The sequence below is a fragment of the Pongo pygmaeus genome, chromosome X (genome assembly GCF_028885625.2).
Source record: "Pongo pygmaeus isolate AG05252 chromosome X, NHGRI_mPonPyg2-v2.0_pri, whole genome shotgun sequence".
Classification (NCBI taxonomy): domain Eukaryota; kingdom Metazoa; phylum Chordata; class Mammalia; order Primates; family Hominidae; genus Pongo; species Pongo pygmaeus.
In genome coordinates this window covers 73,473,899-73,493,087 of record NC_072396.2, presented here as the reverse complement: position 1 = coordinate 73,493,087, position 19,189 = coordinate 73,473,899, and the positions used below count along the sequence as shown (strand labels likewise).

The following is a 19,189-nucleotide window of genomic DNA, read 5'->3' as shown; positions in this document are numbered from 1 at the left end:
CTTTAGTACATTCTAGACAATCAGAAGTCTGGAACTTTTTGTGCTAAACTGAAAGGAAAGGAAGATGGGTCAATTGTTTCTAAATGAGTATAGTGAGAATAAAATGTAATCAGGAAACCCAGACTAAATTATCTAAAGGGGGAAAATTAGGAAGAAAGAGGTAATCATCTCTGGGTGGTGAAATTATAGCAACTTTAAGTTTTATTCTCTATACTTCTCTAAATGTTCTACTAGAAGCAATTAGTCACTTTTATAATCAGAAAAAAATGAATAGTTGAAAACAAAAATATTGAAAGTATGCTCACATCATACATAATAAATACCAAATGCCAAAACGAAATGTAAAACATAAAACGACATTATTACTAGAAGAAAACATGGGTGAATTCCTCTTTTTCTTTTTCTTTTTTTTTTTTTTTGAGATGGATTCTTGCTCTGTCGCCCAGGCTGGAGTGCAGTGGCGCGGTCTTGGCTCACTGCAAGCTCCGCCTCCCAGGTTCACGCCATTCTCCTGCCTCAGCCTCCCAAGTAGCTGGGACTACAGATGCCTGCCACCACGCCCAGCTAATTTTTTCTATTTTTAGTAGAGACGAGGTTTCACCATGTTAGGCAGGATTGTCTCGATCTCCTGACCTCGTGATCCGCCCGCCTCGGCCTCCCAAAGTGCTGGGGTTACAGGCGTGAGCCACCACGCCCGGCCGAATTCCTCTTTTAACCTTGGTGTGGAGAAAGGCTTTCTAACTATGAATCCAGAAGCATGGAGAGAATGTAAATGATATAGCCACTTTGGAAAACAGTTTGGCAGTTTCGTAAAAAGTTAAACATATGACCCAGCAATTCTATTCCCAGGCATTTACCCCATGAAAACCCATGTCCATATAAAAACTTGCAAGTGAATGTTTGCAGCAGCAGTATTCATGATAGCCAAAAAGTGGAAACAACCCAAACCTCCATCAACTGGTAAATGGATGGACAAATATGGCCTATCTAGACAATGGAGTACTACTACGCAAGAAAAGGGAAGCACTAACACGTGCTATAACATGGATGAACCACAAAACTTAAGGGAAAGAAGCCAGACAAAAAAAGACTACATCCTCTATGATTCCATGTATACGAAATGTCTATAATAGGCAAATCTATAAAGGCAGAAAAGAGATTAGTGGTTGCCTTGGTCTGGCAGTGGGAATGAAAGTGATTGCAAATGGGCTTGAGGAAACTTTTTGGGGTGATGGATATGTTCTAAAACTGAATCGTGGTGATAGTTGTACAACTCTTAAATTTACTAAAAATCATTGAATGGTACACATAAAATGACTGAATTTTATGGTACGTAAATTTTAGCTCAATAAAGCTGCTGAAAAAATCTAGAGGCAATAAAAAAATTAATAAGCTTTACTACATAAAAATTGTAACATTTTGTATGACAAAAAAATCATAAAGTAAAAGACAACTGATAAATTCAGAGAAATTATTTGTAACACACACCACAGACAAAGGGCTAATATCACGAATATATAAAGAACTGTCAAAAATAAGGGCCAAACTTAGGGTTGCTACTATAAAAAAAATACATTGATGAGGGTGTGGAAAAATTGGAACTTTTGTGCATGGCTGGTGGAGATGTAAAATGGTACAGCCACTGTGGAAAACAGTATGGTGGTTTGATTTAAAAATTAAAAACAGAACTACCATATGATCCAGCTATTTACTTCTAGGTATATACCCAAATGAATTGAAAGCAGGGATATGATCAGATATTTGTACATCCGTGGTTTTTTTTTTGTTGTTGCTTATTTTGTGTGTGTTTTTTGTTTGTTTGTTTTGAGACAGGGTCTCACTCTGTTGCCCAGACTAGAGTGCGTGGCATGATCATAGCTCACTGTAGCCTCAACCTCCCTGGGCTCAGGTGATCCTCCCAACTCAGCCTCCCAAGTAGCTGGGACTACAGGTGCACACCATCATACCTAGCTAATTTTGTATTTTTTGTAGAGACAGGGTTTCGCCATGTTGCCCAGGCTAGTCTCAAACTCCTGGGCTCAAGCAATCTGCCCACCTTCGCTTCCCAAAGTGCTAGGATTACAGGCATGAGCCACCATGCCTGGCCCATGTTTTTTTGTTTGTTTGTTTTTAAAGAGATGGAATATTACTATGTTGCACAGGCTGAAGCGCTGTGGTTATTCACAGGTGCTATTTTAGCATACTACCACCTTGAACTCCTAGGTTCAAGCAATCCTCCTGCCTTATCCTACTGAGTTGCTGGGACTTCGGCATGCACCACCACACCTAGCTGTACACCCATGCTTATAGCAGCATCATTCACAATAGCCAAAAGATGGAAGCAGTCCAAGTGTCCATCAGTGGATGAATGGATACACAAAATACAATGAAATATTATTCAATCTTAAAATCAAAGGAAATTGTGACACATGCTACAACATGGATGAACCTTGAAGACATTATGCTAAGTGAAACAAGTCAGTCACAAAAAGACAAATACTGTATGATTCCATTCATATGAGGTACCTAGAGTAGTCAAATTCATACTGAAAGCAGAATAGTGGTTGCCAGGGACTGAGGAGAGAGGAAATGAGGAGTTATTGTTTAGTGGGTACAGAGTTTCAGTTCTGCAAGATGAAAAAAATTTTGGAGGTAGATGGTGGTGATGGCTACACAACATTGTGAATGAATTTAAAGCCACTGAATTGTACACTTAAAATAATTAAAATGGTAAATTTTATGTTATGTATATTTTACCACAATTTATTTTTAAAAAGAGGCCAAAGGACCAAAAAACCCAATAGAAAAATGAGAAAAGACATGGACAATTCACCAGCAAAAGGGATAAAAGCAGCCCTTAAACATATGAAAAAATACTCAAATTCATCCATAATACAAGAAATACAAAGTAAAACAACACTGAGATAGCATTTCTCACCTATCAGACTGCCAAAAATTGAAAAAGTATGACAATACATTCCATTAGTGAGGCTGTGGGGAAACAGGCTTTCTCATATACTGCTGGTAGGAATGCAAACTGGTACATCTCTTCTGGAGGCGAATATGGCAATACCTTATAAAGGTAGAAATGTACTTACCTTTTGTCCCAGCAATCCCACTTCTAGAAATTTACCCTTAAGATAAACCTCTGACAATACAAAAATATATACACACAGGTTATTCACTGCAGCATGTTTTTAATTGCAAAACATTGGAAACAACCTAAATGTGCATACATAGGAAGGGGGGTGAATTGATATGTATGGCACATGTCCAAAATAAAAGTACTATGCACCTGCAAAAAAGAATGCGGAAGACTTCTCTGAACTGGTAAGAAATGATTTCCAGGAAATACTGAACAAAGCAAAGCTACAAAGAGTATACAATCATTACATACAGTACCCAACCATTCATATGAGAAAAAAAGGTGATATAATAAAATACAGAGGTATCTGCTCATTTGTACAAAAGAAATACAAGAAGGCTAAACCAGAAACTAAAGAGATGGGTTAAATACAGGGGTAGGGAGAATAATGGTAGAAAAGAGGTAGAAATAAGGGTGGGAAATAGGAATGGGAACAGAGTTGCAGGAATGGAGAGGGAATGACATTTACCTCACTGAGTATATCCTTTTTCCTTTTTGAAAAAAATTGTGGTACATGTACGCATTAAGTAGTTTCTCACCACCCACTCCCCTCAAACTTCCTACGCTTCCTAGTTGCCAATGTCAATTGTTCCACACTCTAGGTCCATGTGAACACATTATTTGGCTCCCACTTGTAAGTGAGAACATCCAGTATTTAACTTTCTAAGTTGTTACAATGTACATTATTCAGGTGATGGATACACTAAAAGCCCAGACTTCACCACTACACAACACATCCACATTATAAAATTCCACTTATATCCCATAAATTTATACAAATACAAATTAGAAAATCATGGGAAACATATAAACATAAAACTTACCATCTTAATCACCTTTAAGTGTGCTGTTCACTAGTGTTAAGTATATTCACATTGCTTGCTGTGAAACAGATCTCCAGAATGTTTTCATCTTGCAAAACTAAAATTCTATACGCATTAAACAACTTCCCTTTCCCACCTATCCCCCAGTCCCTGGTAACCACCATTCTACTTTGTTTCTATGAATTTGACTACTTTAGATACCTCACATAAGTGGAATCATACAGTATTTGTCTTTTTGTGACTGGCTTAGTTCACTTAGCATATCTTCAGTGTCCACCCATGTTGTAGCAAGTGACAGGATTCCCTTCCTTTTTAAGGCTGAATGATATTCTGTTGCATGTATATACCACATTTTGTTTATCAGCTCATACGTTGATAGACATTTGGGTTATTCTACCTCTTAACTATAGTGAATAGTGCCACTATGAACATGGTCATGAAGACATCTCTTTGAGACCTTGCTTTAATTATTTTGGATATATACACAGAAGTGGGATTGCTGGATCATATGGTAAGTCTAGTTTTAATTTTTTTAGGAACCTCCATGCTGTTTTCCACAGTAGTTACATCATTTTACAATCTCACCAACAGTGTACAAGGGTTCCAATTTCTCTATATCTTCACATCCTTGCCAACACCTTTTATTTTCAGTTATTTATCTATTTATTTATTTAACAGTAGCCATCCTAATGGGCATGAGGTGATATCTCATTGGGGTTTTAATTTGCATTTCTCTGCTCTGAGTATATCTTTTTGTGTAACTCTGACTCTTAGATCCATTATGTTTCACATACCTAAAATATAAACAAACAAAAGTAACTAAGATTTAGGGGGAGAGTGCCTAAAAGAGAATACAAACAGTAACTGTGGGAAACATTATCTTGCTTAGATACTCTAAGCCTAAAGATAAAAAGAACTGTACATAAATGCTGTAATCTATTTCATAGAAAGTGTTTCCCACAGGGATATAGGCTAACAATTCTAAAACTACTTTATGTGTATAGTAGAACTGAACAAGTAAATAAATAGATTGCAGATGAGAGCTGGGTTTCTTACTGTTGGAGAAAGAAGTTACAAATAAGGAAAGGGGGAAAGCCAAAATGAACCCTGTCACATTGGAATGGTATCAGAGGTGTCAGTATAAACTCATGGTTTGTAATATACATGCAGATAGATATATACAAAAATAGAGATGAAAGTGTATGTGTACGTTACTACACATGTAGATATTTCTGAGCTCTACCTGCTCAGAGTGCTTAGAAGCAGTAAAACTCTAGTAACAATAAACACAGCTGGCGCTAGTACCCAAATCTTGGTTTCTAAACACAATTTTCCATTGACAAAAAAAGAAAGGAACTAGGGCTCCTTGGAGACATGTTGATTCCAGAACTGGGGTAGGGAAAATACAAGATGAGTTTGGAACCTCTTGTAGAAATGATCAAAAACTTGAGAAGAGCCAACCTGAAGGAGCTCCTAATGGACAAAGCAGGAACAATTTGAGCAATAAAACAAATAATAGTACTGGATGTTAACCCATAGAATAAAATAAATATTCATGAATCTATACAAATATAACTAAATGTCAAATAAACAGATGGGGAAGAAGAGACAGCTCTTCCTCACAATAGAATTCCAATTAATAAATTTCTAAGGCCAGAACCCATGCTCTTTCTGTTACATTAGGCTGCTTCAAACATAACTAAGTCCTAAATAGTCAGCAAAATTGGTACGATCCTTACCTTGACACCAAGTGCTAGCAGAAACCAGGGAAAAATTATTATTAGGAAAAATAGCCTCTACTAGAACACACAATTAAAATTAATCTATGACTCTTACTTTATAGATCCAGGCAGGGTACCTCCATGGGCTTGTAGCAACAAGACTTGTAGCTGTTGTACCTGGGAGAAGCAAAGAAAAATAATCAGCTAGTCACCAACCAAATGCTACTTATCCCTTGGCAGTAAAATTACCACAATTAGCAATAGAGTAATTTTACTAAATGTCTATGAAATCTAAGGCAGATAGCATACCTTAGATACTACCAAAGGCATCATACATAGTTGATGATCCAATGATAACAGGAAAATCAGCATTACATGAACAACTATTAAGTAGAAGATGAGTTGTCCATTTTATCTACATCTTAATGAGTTTTTACTGAGCACCTATTTTTCTTTTTTCTTTTCTTTTTTTTTTTTTTTGGAGACAGAGTCTTGCTCTGTCACCCAGGCTGGAATGCAGTAGCACTTCTGTCTCCCAGGTTCAAGTGATTCTCCTGCCTCAGCCTCCCAAGTAGCTGAGATTACAGGCGCCCGCCACCACACCCAGCTAATTTTTGTATTTTTTGTAGAGACAGGGTTTTACCATGTTGGCCAGCCTGGTCTTGCATTCCTGACCTCAACTGATCTGCCTACCTCGTCCTCCCAAAGTGCGGGGCTTACACATGTAAGCCACTGCTCCTGGCCTTGAGTATCTATTTTTCAAAATCAGTCTCAGCACTGGGCTAGACAATGTACGGACATATAAAAATAAAATATGGCCCCTACTCTCAAGTTTACAATCTAGTTAAGAAAGATAAGCCTGAAGTCTAAAATAGTAGGAAATAATACAAGACAGAATAAGCAAATTAACAAAAACCTAAATAGTCAAAGGGAGGCTTCATGGAGATGGATCTTAAACCAGAGCATAAGTATAAGCATCCTCTCCCATTCCCTCCTATGACACAAGGGGAGCTGTTCTGCCTCCCAAGACTGATCTTGCATGTGCTTTGGATTCCCACTCTTCTTGCCATCTTATGAATCTTACACTGTTATCCCTTCTCTCTTCTGTATTTTCAATTTATCCCTTTCTATAAGATCCTTCCTATTAAGACTAAAACATGTTCAAGTCTCTCCCATCTTAAAAACAAAAGCATCCTCCCCAACCCCACTTCCTCTCTCTCTTGCCCTATTTTTCTCTTTTTTCACAAAGTTTGAGAGAATAATACACCAATTGCCTCCATTTCCTTTCGCTCGCCACTCGGTTGCTCCTCAACTTACTCCAATATGACTGCCTACATCATTCCAATGAAATAACTTGCCCAAGTTACAAACGAGCTGCATGTCACCAAATCCAGTGAGCATTTTCCAGTCTTCATTTTACTTGACTGACTGACTGGTAGCATTTGGCTTACGAGACACATTTTCCTGCTTTTCCTTCTATTCTTCTAACTGATCTTCTAAGTCTCTTTCTTGGTTCATCTTTGCTCCACTTGTCCTTTAAATGGTAAAGTCCCCCAAAGCTCAGTAGGAGTTTTCTTACTTGCATTCTCCTTATATTCTCTTCTGAATGTCTCATCTCTGCCTCTGGTTTCTATTCCCTGAAACTGGTGACTTCCAAATTTACCTCAAGCACAGATCTTTCTGAACTTTAGACTTTTATATTCAACTATCTACCTGATATTTCCACTTAGTTGTCTGGTATCCTCAAACCTGGTCCTTTTCCAGTGTAACCCAGGTCAGTGAATATCCAGTTCCACATGCCAGAAATCTGGGTGTCATTCCTTTATCTAATTCATTGGTTACTTCTTTTATCACCACTGCCAGCACTCTAAGTCCAAGCCATCATTATCTCTCGCTTAGACTACTGCAGTACCTTCTTAAATGGTCTCCATGAATCTACTCTTGCTCTACTGTAACCCATTTCTATACAGCAGCCAGGCCATTGTTTAAAAATGTAAATTATCAAGTTACTACCTGGCTTAAAATCCTTTTTAACATTGTCCATGAGTCCTGGATCAGTCCTCTGCTTTCCCTCTAGCCTCATTCTGGAATACAGGCACATCTCAGTTTATTGTGCTTCACTTTACTGCACCTCACAGATACTGTGTTTTTTTTTTTACAAATTGAAGATCTGTGGCAACCCTGCATTAAGCAAGGCTATTGGCACCATTTTTCCAACAGCATATGCTCATTTCATGTCTCTGTGTCAACTTTTTTTTAGCAATAAAGTATTTTTAAATTAAGGTATGTACATTGTTTTAAGACATAATGGTATTGCACATTTAATAGACTACAGTATAGTGTAAATATAACTTTCTATGCACTGGAAAACAAAAAAAATTGTGTGACTCACTTTATTGCAATATTTGCTTTATTGTGGTGGTCTGGAACCAAGCCCGCAACATCCCTAAGGTAAGCCTGTACTCTTTCCTTGCTTTCTATACTCTAACTACACTGGCATTCTTTGAGTTCTTCAAATGCACTATACGTCTGTCCTATCTCAGACCCTTCCAACACTTGCTATATGACAAGTACTGTTCTAAGTGCTTTACATGTATTAACTCATTTAACCCTCACGAAAACCCTAGGAAGAAGGTATTATTATTATTTCTACTGCACAGATAGGGATACCAAGGCACAGAGAACCTGCCTAAGGTACATAGCCAGTGAGTTATAGAGCTAAGATTTGAACATGGGCAGGCTAATTGCAGTGTCAGTGCTCCTGGCCACTATACAGCTGTTCCTATGTATATGCAGGGGATAGGTTCCAGGACCCTGTACGTATACAAAAATGTACACGCATAGTCCAGTCCTGCGGTCAGCCCTGCAGAATCCACATGTATAAAAAGTCTACACACAGGTGTCTCATCCTGCAAATACTGTATTTTTGATCTGTGTTTTGTTGGACCAAACTCCTATTGTTCGAGAATCAACTGTACTTTGCTACCTATGTTTCTTCTCTCTAGAACTCTCCTTTGTTTTGCGCAGTGATTTATTTTCCTTTTTCTAGTCATGCCCACTTCTAATTTATTTTCTCTATACTTGCTAGAGTGATCTCCCCAAAACACACATTTCATCATATCATCCTCCTACTTAAAACTCTTCAATGGCTCTTCATAGCTTTCAGGTTGAATCCCAAATTCTTTAACAAGTCATATAAGGAACTTCAGAATTTAGCCCCTGTCTACACCTCTCATCTCATCTCTCACTGCTCACTTCTTCTTTATCAGTGAACTTTCCAATGCTACCCCTAATCTTAAATGGACAGCAAACACGTTAATAGGAGTTATTTTAAGAGGTCCCCGAACAAACATAATGCCTAACCAACATCTCTAAACTTCTGATAGAGAAGAAACTGAAAACAGAAGCTCTATCATTCCACTCACACACTTGTAATTTTTCCCATCAAATTTTAAGTCCCTTATACCTGTTGCTTTAGATGATTAAGTTCAGCTGTCTGGGGATCAATATTAACAATAGGTTTGTTCTTGATTTTTCTTGCTCTGTCAGCATAGCGAAGGGTATTTAATGTTTCCTCTAGATTGGAGTCAGCAGGACTCACACAGGCTATCATAAGAGTATGGCTGTTACCTCCTAGAGAATCTGAAAAAGAACAATAAAGAATAACGAAAGGAAATGAAATCAAATAAGTAGGATATAAGCAAAGCCATCCATTCGGGTTGGTGACTTAAAATTCAGAGCTATAAGAAAAAGTTCTTAGTGTTTTTTATATTGAAACAATAGGAAATGTATAGATATCTAAGATTTCTGATGTGATATACATTTAAATCCTATTGCATGTGTCCCCTTTCTCAAAAGGGATTGTGATTTCAGCAGTTAATCAGGTTAAAACAACTGGGGCCTGGCCTAAGTAAGTTAGGAGCCACTAGTGGAATTAAACATTCTTAGGATGCCCCCTCTAGGTGGATTTTAACTCTCCAGGGAATTCTGCTTAGCCGCACTAATAATTAAAGAAACAGTAACCAAATTCATTTTCAGGTGTAAAGTACAAAGTACAGTTGGTGCACTACAGATTTCTTGGCTCTCAATGTCATATATGAAGATATTTTCCATTATCTTAGAAACCTGCTTGCCAACAGCACTCTCTCGTATTTATCAATTAGACAACTGTGTATGTCATAGTCCAAATAGCTGGCTTTTTACCTGTTTAATCTTTGCTTTCTCAGCACTATCATTTTGAGTTACTCTCTTATTTTTGGAGGCACTTTGGGCTTACCTTGAAGCAGTCGAGTCAACTTGGAATCTCTGTAGGGCACAAAGCCACCCTTTTTGTCATCTCCAAGAGCACTGATTACATTTCCCAAGCATAGGAGGCCTCGGTTAATATTAATACCTAATAGCAGGAAATGAAATTTAAATTGCTTGGTAATGCATCCAACATATACCTATGTTTCTTCTGAGAAACAGAAAAGAAATAAAGACCCCATAAAAAATATTGAGTCATCAATCTTGAGAAAACTTCTTAATCTTGTTCACTTTTTGGAGTGCCTCTTTAAGTAAAGGACAAAGGTCCAAATGTTGGATATGTATGATTGAGTCCACTGGCACTTCTTGCCCTTTCCCATGGAAACAAAGCAGATAGATAAATAACTATCACCATGACAACCATCTGTGTAGTTATTTACTTTTTATATCCATTATGATAATCTTTAAATTAATGCTGTGAAATTGGATGAACAGGTTTTTTTTTGTTACCATATTATCATCATTATTTTTATTATCATTCTCATTTTACAGATAAAGAAAGAAGCTCAGAGGTTAAATGACCTGCCTAAGGTCAAACAGCTAGTAAATGGTAGGCCTGAGATTCTATCTCAAGATTTTAGTCAAGTCCTATGCTCTTTTCATTATACCATACTGAAATACCTTTCCTATTGTAGCTTTAAAAAAGATAATTTTCCACTTTGGTTAATTGTGAGGTTTACTTCTTAAACACTGTAATAACCTCTGAAGTCCTGCTAAAGCAATTAACTTCCCATTATTAGGCTTACTGTGGAAAAGCTATATAGTATAATGGTTAAGTGCATAGTTGGTGTCAAACAGACAGGTTACAATCCTGGCTCTGTCACTGACGAGTTATATGATCTTGGGTTAAGTTCCTTTATAAAATGAGGCAAATCTACCTACCTTATTGGGTTGTAGTAGGGAATTAATTAAGATACTATATATGAAGCAAAGTTAAATGATAAATAAATCATGCTATAGTTTAAATGTTTGCATCTCCTCCAAAATTCATGTTTGAAACTTAGCCCCCAATGCAACAGTATCAGGAGGTAGAACGTTTAGGAGATCATTAGGCCATGAAATGTCTGCCTTCATGGATGGGATTGGTGCCTGATAAGAGGACTGGAGAGAATTAGCTAGTTGCTTTCGCCCTTCTGCCCCTTCTGCCATGTGGGGACACACCGTTTATCCCTTTTCCCCATCTGCCATGTGAGGCTGCCAGGATGTCTGTCCTCACCAGTCATTGATTCTACTGGCACCATGACCCTGGACTTCTCAGTCTCCAGAACTGTGAGAAATAAATTTATATTGTTTCTAAATTACGCAGTCTAAGGTATTTTGTTATAGCAGCACAAATGGTATCATTATTGTTAGCTCTACTCTACCTTTTATATAGCCATCCTTTGAACTCCCTTATAACATGTAACAATTATATTTATGAGATCCCGAACTCAAAATTCCTGACTGCATCCCACTATCCTTCCATTTCTTTGGATCCTGTTCTTCACCCTTTTTTTGGACTACCAATTTACTGACACTTTCTAATACTGTCAGTAGATCAGCCTCTTCTGGACCTTCAACTCTTACTCTGAACCCTATGGTTGATAATTTCAATTATGTTTTCCTAAGAACTCACTGGACATATGATCTTCTACCATTCTCACCATGTCAATTCTCAACCATAGGTTAAACCAACTGTGTGCATGTATGTTTATTTGTAGGCTGCAATACTGAAGAAACAGCATAACCAAACAGATAAGATCCACTATAAACATGCTACCTAACCTTAGCTGAACCCTTGGTCAATTGATCATCTTTTCTTCCTCATTCCTACTTTACTAACCTTCTAATCTAACTAATCTGATTCACCATGGCAGCTATTATACAGACTCATCATTTTTAAGAATATAAACCTATCTTCACTTTCTATTGGTAGATGATTTCACCAAATACTTTATAGAGATGAAAGTCATCCACAAGGGCTCCCCAACCTCCCCTCTCCTCACCTCACATTCATTCTTTTGCTATTACTTATTCCTTCATCCTTCCCCTTGTTTCAGAGGAAATAGCTGCCTTTGTTTTCAAGGTCCTGCCTTCTGCCTCTGTTTCTATTCCCTCCATTTCCTCTGGGACCCTGATCCTTTATCTTCTCCCTCTCTCTTAGATCTTCCACTTATTTGTTTCCTTCACTAATTCTTTTCAGCCTATACCCATGCTCAAATCTCCCTAATCTAAAACAAAAATAATTTTCTCAATTATCCCTTTGTTTTCCTCCTATTACCAACTGGAATGGGTACCGCTTATCTTCTCTAGGATGTGAAGGAAAGCCTGCTGAGATTTATCAAACCTGCCTGCTAATACCTGTACTAAATCCTATGTTAGTCCATTCCTGTCTTTTCCTTCTCTTTTTAGCCAACCAAAACATTGTGCTATTTTATTGGCCCATATCCCAACTAGATGTAAAGGAGAGACTGCTGAGGTTTTTCAAAGCTGCTGAGCAAAACTTCCATCTATAGTTTCATATAGAAGCAAAACAAAATTCCGGACGAACCCTGAGAAGAATCCATGGCAATGATCCAAGCAAGAACCATAGACTTAAGGATAAAGTGGGTGTTTTTTTTTCTTCTTCTTCAAATGAGAGTTGGGGCTCAAGAATAGAAAGTAGCTAAGAGACATGAATGTTTCTCTTGAAATAAATCACCACAAAACAGGAGTTGATTTCCTGTTGTTAAGACATTAAAATGATAAATTATTCCCAAAGATGGAATATATATCACAAAGATGGGGAAGAACATATTTGCAGAGACTTAAAAGTTCTGATAGAGGGAAGGCACTTTCGCAGAGGGAACAGAATGCACAAAGACACATAGATGAGAGAGTACGAGGCACACTTAGTATGGCTAAGCAGATTGCAAGGAAAGAGTGGGGAGAGGAAAAGCTAGCCAGGGAGGGAAGGCTAGAGCAAAAAGGCCGTAAGGAAGCAGCATGGTGTAAACTGAGGAGCTCTGGAAGAGCTCTTAGCAGGGAGATACAGTTTAGGAAGAATACTCTGGCTGCTGATTGGTTAATGGCTTGAAAGGATACCTAACTGAAGACAGGGAGACCAGTTCTTGCTATAATCAAAAAAATGATGAGGGCCTGACATAAGATAATGGTAGTAGGGTTAGAGAAAAGAGAGTGAAGTGAAAGATGAAAAGTTAGGACTGACAGGTCTCAGTGACTAATGAGATTGGGGAAAGGAGCCAGACTAAAAAAAAAAAAAAGAGTATAGAACAATGCCCTGGTTTCCGTCTTGGGTGACTGGGTGGATGTTGATATTATTCACTGCAGGTGATGGAGGGACCGGTTTAAAGCAACAGGGAGCCAGGCACGGTGGCTCACGCCTGTAATCCCAGCACTTTGGGAGGCCGAGGTGGGTGGATCATGAGGTCAGGAGATCGAGATCATCCTGGCTAAAACGGTGAAACCCCGTCTCTACTAAAAATACAAAAAATTAGCTGGGCGTGGTGGTGGGCGCCTGTAGTCCCAGCTACTCGGGAGGCTGAGGCAGGAGAATGGTGTGAACCCGGGAGGCAGAGCTTGCAATGAGCCCAGATTGCGCCACTGCACTTCAGCCTGGGCGACAGAGTGAGACTCCGTCTCAAAAAATAAATAAATAAATAAAATAAAATAAATTAAAAAAAACAGCAACAGGGAGGAATGAGGAGCTCAGTTTTAGACACGCGGAATAGGAGATACATGTGGGACATCCATGAGACTCCCCACAGTCAACTATATTTACATACTTAAATATGACATATGAGATAGGGGCTCGAGATAGAGGTTTAGGATTGGCAGCATACAGGTAGGAATTATAAGCATCTAAGTGGGTGAAACCACTTTGGTGGGGGAGGGTGACAGGGTGATGGGCATGAACAGTGGGAAGAGAAAGAAAAAATCCCAGGACAAAGCCTGGGTTATGTTTCAGATAGGGGTGAGTGGAAGAGGAGAAGCCTGTGAAAGAGTCTTCAGAAAAGTGAGAGGAAAATCAGGAGAGGGTAGCATCACAGAGTCAAGAGGAATGAGATTGTCCAGAAGAAGGGGCAGGATGTCAGACCTGCCGAATTACCAAGTCAGAGGAGGATTGAAAAGAGCCTAACGGATTCAGTTGTTCAGGTCATGGGTTGACTTCAAAAGGGATAGTTTCAATGGGAGGAGGATGGAGGGGTGACAAAAATGCAGAATGAAAGGAAAAGGGAGGAGAGCAGGAGTAAGAGGAGGATGAAAGATTTTGTTTATTTTAAGTTGGGGAAACATTAGTATGCTTCTATGCTGAGGGCAGAAAGTCCGTTGAGAGGGAGAAGTTAAAACAGGAGGAGCAGGAGTACTTGACAGAACCATGTTTCTGAGGCAGTGGGGAGAAAATCCAGCAAAAAACACACAGGAGTAATGGCACAGAGATCTGAAACAACAGAACTGTTTGGAAAAACAATGAGTAGACTGCTATGGCTGGAACCTTGTAGTTTGTGGGAAAATGGTGGGAGATGAAGCTAGAACTAATTTTTGTATTTTTAGTAGAGACGGGTTTCACCGTGTTAGCCAGGATGGTCTCCATCTCCTGACCTCGTGATCCGCCTGCCTCGCCCTCCCAAAGTGCTGGGATTACAGGCGTGAGCCACCACACCCGGCCTAAAGGATTTCTTAAGACACAAAATTAAAAAGAAAATAAAAACACAAGCCGGAGAGGAGGGAGAAGATATGTGCAAAACATACAGGGTGGGGAGATTTGCAATAAATATAACTGACCAATAACTAGAATCTATAGTATATTAAGAATTACTTTTAATCAGTAAGAAAAAGACATTTAATAGAAAAATGAGCAAGACGTGAACAGGCATTTTACTGAAAATACACATGGTCGATAAACATATGAAAAGGTGATCAACCCCATTAGTAACTGAGGAAATGAAAATTAAAACCATAATAAAGTATCACTCCACATCTACTATATTGGCAAAAATTTAAAATTTAAAATTCTCACAAAACAGTGGATATAGAGCAATTAGGACTCTCATACATTGAAACAAACTTTGAAAGATAGTTTGGTATATATGTACCCTATAACCCAGTGATACTACTTCTAGGTACATATCCTAGAAAATTCTTAAACATATGCATTGGGATACACAAACAAGAAGGTTCATATGGGCGTTGTTGACAGTAGCCAAAAACTGGAAAAAAATGGAATATCCATCAAAAGTAGAAAGAATGGTGGTACAGACAAATGATAGATTACTATACAAAAATGAAAAGAAATGAACTACAGCTGTATGTAATGTAGTAGATGAATCTCTCAAATATCATTTTAAATGGAAGAATGAAGGCACAACAGATTATATATAGTATAATTCCACTTACATAAAGCTTAAAAGTAGACAAAACTATATTATGCTATTTAGAGATATATACATAGGTGGCATTGCTATCAAGAAAGCAAGGGGAGGCCGGGCATGGTGGCTTATGCCGGTAATCCCAGCACTTTGGGAGGCCGAGGCAGGCAGATCACCTGAGGTCAGGAGTTCAAGACCAGCCTGGTCAACATGGTGAAATCCCATCTCTACTAAAAATAGAAAAATTAGCCGGGCATGGTGGCACACGCTTGTAAACCCAGCTACTTGGGAGGCTGAGGCAGGAGAAACACTTGAACCCAGGAGGCAGAGGTTGCAGTGACCCAACATCACACCACTGCACTCCAGCCTGGGCAATGGAGTGAGACTCCATCTCAAAAAAAAAGAAAGAAAGAAAGAAAGAAAAGAAAAGAAAGCAAGCAAGGGGGGTCAGGTGTGGTGGCTCACGCCTGTAATTCCAACACTTTGGGAGGCTAAGGCAGGAGGACTGCTTGAGCCCAGGAATTAAAGACCAGCCTGGGCACCATAGGGAGATCCCAACTCTAGAAAAAATTAAAAATTAGCTGGGAATTGTGGCATGTGCCTGTGGTCCCAGCTACTCAGGAGGCTAAGGAGGAAGGATTGCTTGAGTCCAGGAGGTTGAGGCTGTAGTGAGCTGTGATTGTGCCACTGCACTCCAGCCTGGACAACAGAGCGAGACCCTGTCTCGAAAAAAAAAAAAAAGGCAAGGGAATTGACATCACAAAAGTCAGAAGAATGGATACCTGGAGAGAGAAGGAAGGGGATCATGATCTCGGAGGGGTATGCATGGGTACTGGAAGTGTTTTGTTTTCAACTTGAGTGGTAGTTATATACATGCTTACTTTATAATCATTTATTAAACTAGATACATGACATAACTTATGCAATGTTCTGTATGTATGCTATGTCTCACCAAAGAAGTGAAACTAAGAGTTAATCACATGTATTGCTAAGCAGTGTAAGCTTTTTTGAGAAGCTTGAGTCTAAAGGGAAGGAGATAGGACAGTAGTTACAGGAGGATTCAGGATTAAAGGAATTTAGGTACGTATATTCACCAAAATACCTGTACAAGAATATTCATAGCATTATTCAAAGCAACTCCAAACTGGAAATTACCCAAATACCCATCCAACAATAGAGGGGATAAATTGTGGTACATTCATCAGTGGAATACTATATAGTAATGAAAAATAAACTACAACTACATGCAATACTATGGATGAACCTCACAAGCATAATGTTGAGTTAGGGTTATCAGATTTGGTAAAAGAAAAAAATATAGAACATTCAGTTAACTCTGAATTTCAGACAGATGATGAATCATTTCTAATATAGGTATATTCCATACAAAATGATGTCATTTATCTGAAATTCGAATTTATCTAGGCATCTTGTATTTTCTCTGGAGATCTTACATTGAGTGAAAGAAGTCAGACATGAAGGAGTCCATACTACAAAACTAATCTAGGACTAAAAGTCTGGACAGTGGTTACTCTTTGGGGAAGACAGTGACTAAAAGAGAGCACAAGTGGCACTTCTGGGATGCTTAGAATATTGTTTCTTCACCTGGGTGCTATTTACATGTATGTATTTCATATTGTGAACATTCATTGAACTGTATAATGATGACTTGATATCATTATGTGTATTACATAATATGTATGTAATACACATATATGTATATGCAATATACATATATGCATAATATGTATATGTAATATATATATGTGTAATATGTATATTATACTTCAATTGAATAATCTACCTATTATCCATCTGTAATCTATTTATAATCTATCTGGCAGTGGCCTAAATATGTTTTATATTCAAAATCACAACAAAAAGTAGGGATAAACTTAACAGAAAATGTACAGCACTCACACTGACTAAAGAGAGAGAAATACTTTGAATAGGTAATTTAATCAGGAATATAAATGGCCTATAAATATAAAAGTATGTTCAACTTCACTAATAACTACAGAAATGAAAGTGACACACCATTTTTCACTTATCAAATTGGTAATAATACTTAGTAGAGAATTTAGGAAAATGAATAATCTCATCATTCCTTCATGGAAGTTTGGTAGCATCTATTTTTAAAAGGTACATGAATTTTGGGAAGATAGTAAGTTGAAAATATTCCAAATTGCCTCTATTCCCAAACCTGATTCATTGACTGTTCTTGAGCCAAGCAGGTGCTGGGGCCAGCCAAAAAAGTAGGTTGCAGGATGGGTCTGAGACCTGAGAGTAAGGGGTGATGTAGAGTTTTTCATCTCTGGAACAGAGGAAAGCCCTGGGCTAAGAGTGTGGTGCAGCAGAGCCAAAGTGCAAGGATGGAAACATGGTCAGTGGCAAAGGCTTGGCCCATACCACTCTGAACTCCTAGGGGGAAAGTCAATACTGCTTATGTGAGTGTGCCAGGTTTCCCCATCTGAAAATGCTAAGAAAACAGTGAGATGGGTTGGGTCTTCTCTACCTTGAGACTAAGAAAGCACAAGGAAACAAGAGTACAGAGAGGCCTCTTCCTGATGCCTCCTCATGGGTTTGACAAGCTGACTGGCAATACGCCTGCTAGCTCATGGGCAGAAACCACTGTGCTTTTCCCACTCACTGGGCTGCTATGACTTCAGACACTCCAGCATTAGACTTTAGCCCCAGACAGCAGACCAAGGAAAATAACAATACACCTAAAGGGACCCAGAAGCCAAAAAGAACATGCAGAACACTTAGAACAGGACTTTAATGAATAGAGTTGCTGAATGAAACAGACAATTTGCACTTAAAAAAGACTTTAGAACTAAAAGAATTAAATACCATTTACCAACACCAATAGCAATTATCATTCCAAATAATAAAACATTAAAACCATTCTGATTTAAATCAGAAACTAGATTCCCCTGAGGAAAGCAACTTTACTAGTCCAGGGTATATCTGCTGACATTTTTCTCATTGCTAATAAACATAAGAGAATTAAATAAAAGAATAAATATTGGCAGAGATAACTTTCTTCTTACTGATACAATTTGATACCAAGAAAACTCAAGGCTCTAGTTAACAAAACCTGTTAGAACAGAGCTATATTATCAAGACGAATTGATCTCAAGAACATAATGTTGAGGGAAAAAAATCAGTTTCAGAAGACATACCATGAAACCCCTTACGTTAAGTTTAGAAACATGCAAAATGTCACTACATATCATTAAAGGATATAAGAATAAAGAAATTAATGGAAAGGATAAACACCACATTTACAATGGTGGCTAAATTCACCCCTTAGTTTGATACAACCTGTCCTAATTCCTTACCACTCGACCGACACTGCTCTGACAAAGATCACCCAAAACCTCAATGGCTAAATCTATTTACCTCTTCTCAGTAATCACACTGAAGCATATGACACAGGTGACAGTCCTTTTTGTTTATAAAAACCCTTGGTTATCTAGATACTATGATCCTCCAGTGTCTCTTCAGCTTCTCTTATTGACTCATTTACCCTTGGCCCTTAAATATGAGTGCCCCTCGCTCATATTTAGTATTTACTAATATTATTTAATATTTACTAGTGGCTCTTTGATTGTCTAGTCTTTCTCTGCACAACTCTCCTGCTCATGGATTCCAAATATTTATCTCTAGCCCAGATGTTGCTTCTAAGCTCTTGTCCTGACTTTCCTATTTCTTCCTGGATTTTTCTAATATGTACTCCAAATCTGACATGTCCAAAATCTTTCCATCTGCTGTCTGCTTCCTATATACCTATCTCCTGTTTTCTCACTAGCTTCCCTTCAACTCTTGGCATCTGCCACTTGA

The 19,189-nt window shown here is 38.3% G+C and overlaps 1 protein-coding gene across 1 annotated transcript in view; it reads right to left on the bottom strand.

The window, feature by feature from the left end:
- KIF4A (kinesin family member 4A) overlaps positions 1–19,189 on the bottom strand; it is a 122,219-nt gene that overhangs the window by 79,237 nt on the left and 23,793 nt on the right. The window contains exons 8-10 of the mRNA XM_054470746.2: positions 9,967–10,083; positions 9,157–9,332; positions 5,806–5,867 (exon numbers count right to left, since the gene is read on the bottom strand). Coding sequence (XP_054326721.1) covers positions 5,806–5,867; positions 9,157–9,332; positions 9,967–10,083 — 355 coding nt within the window. The remainder of the gene's footprint in view (positions 1–5,805; positions 5,868–9,156; positions 9,333–9,966; positions 10,084–19,189) is intronic.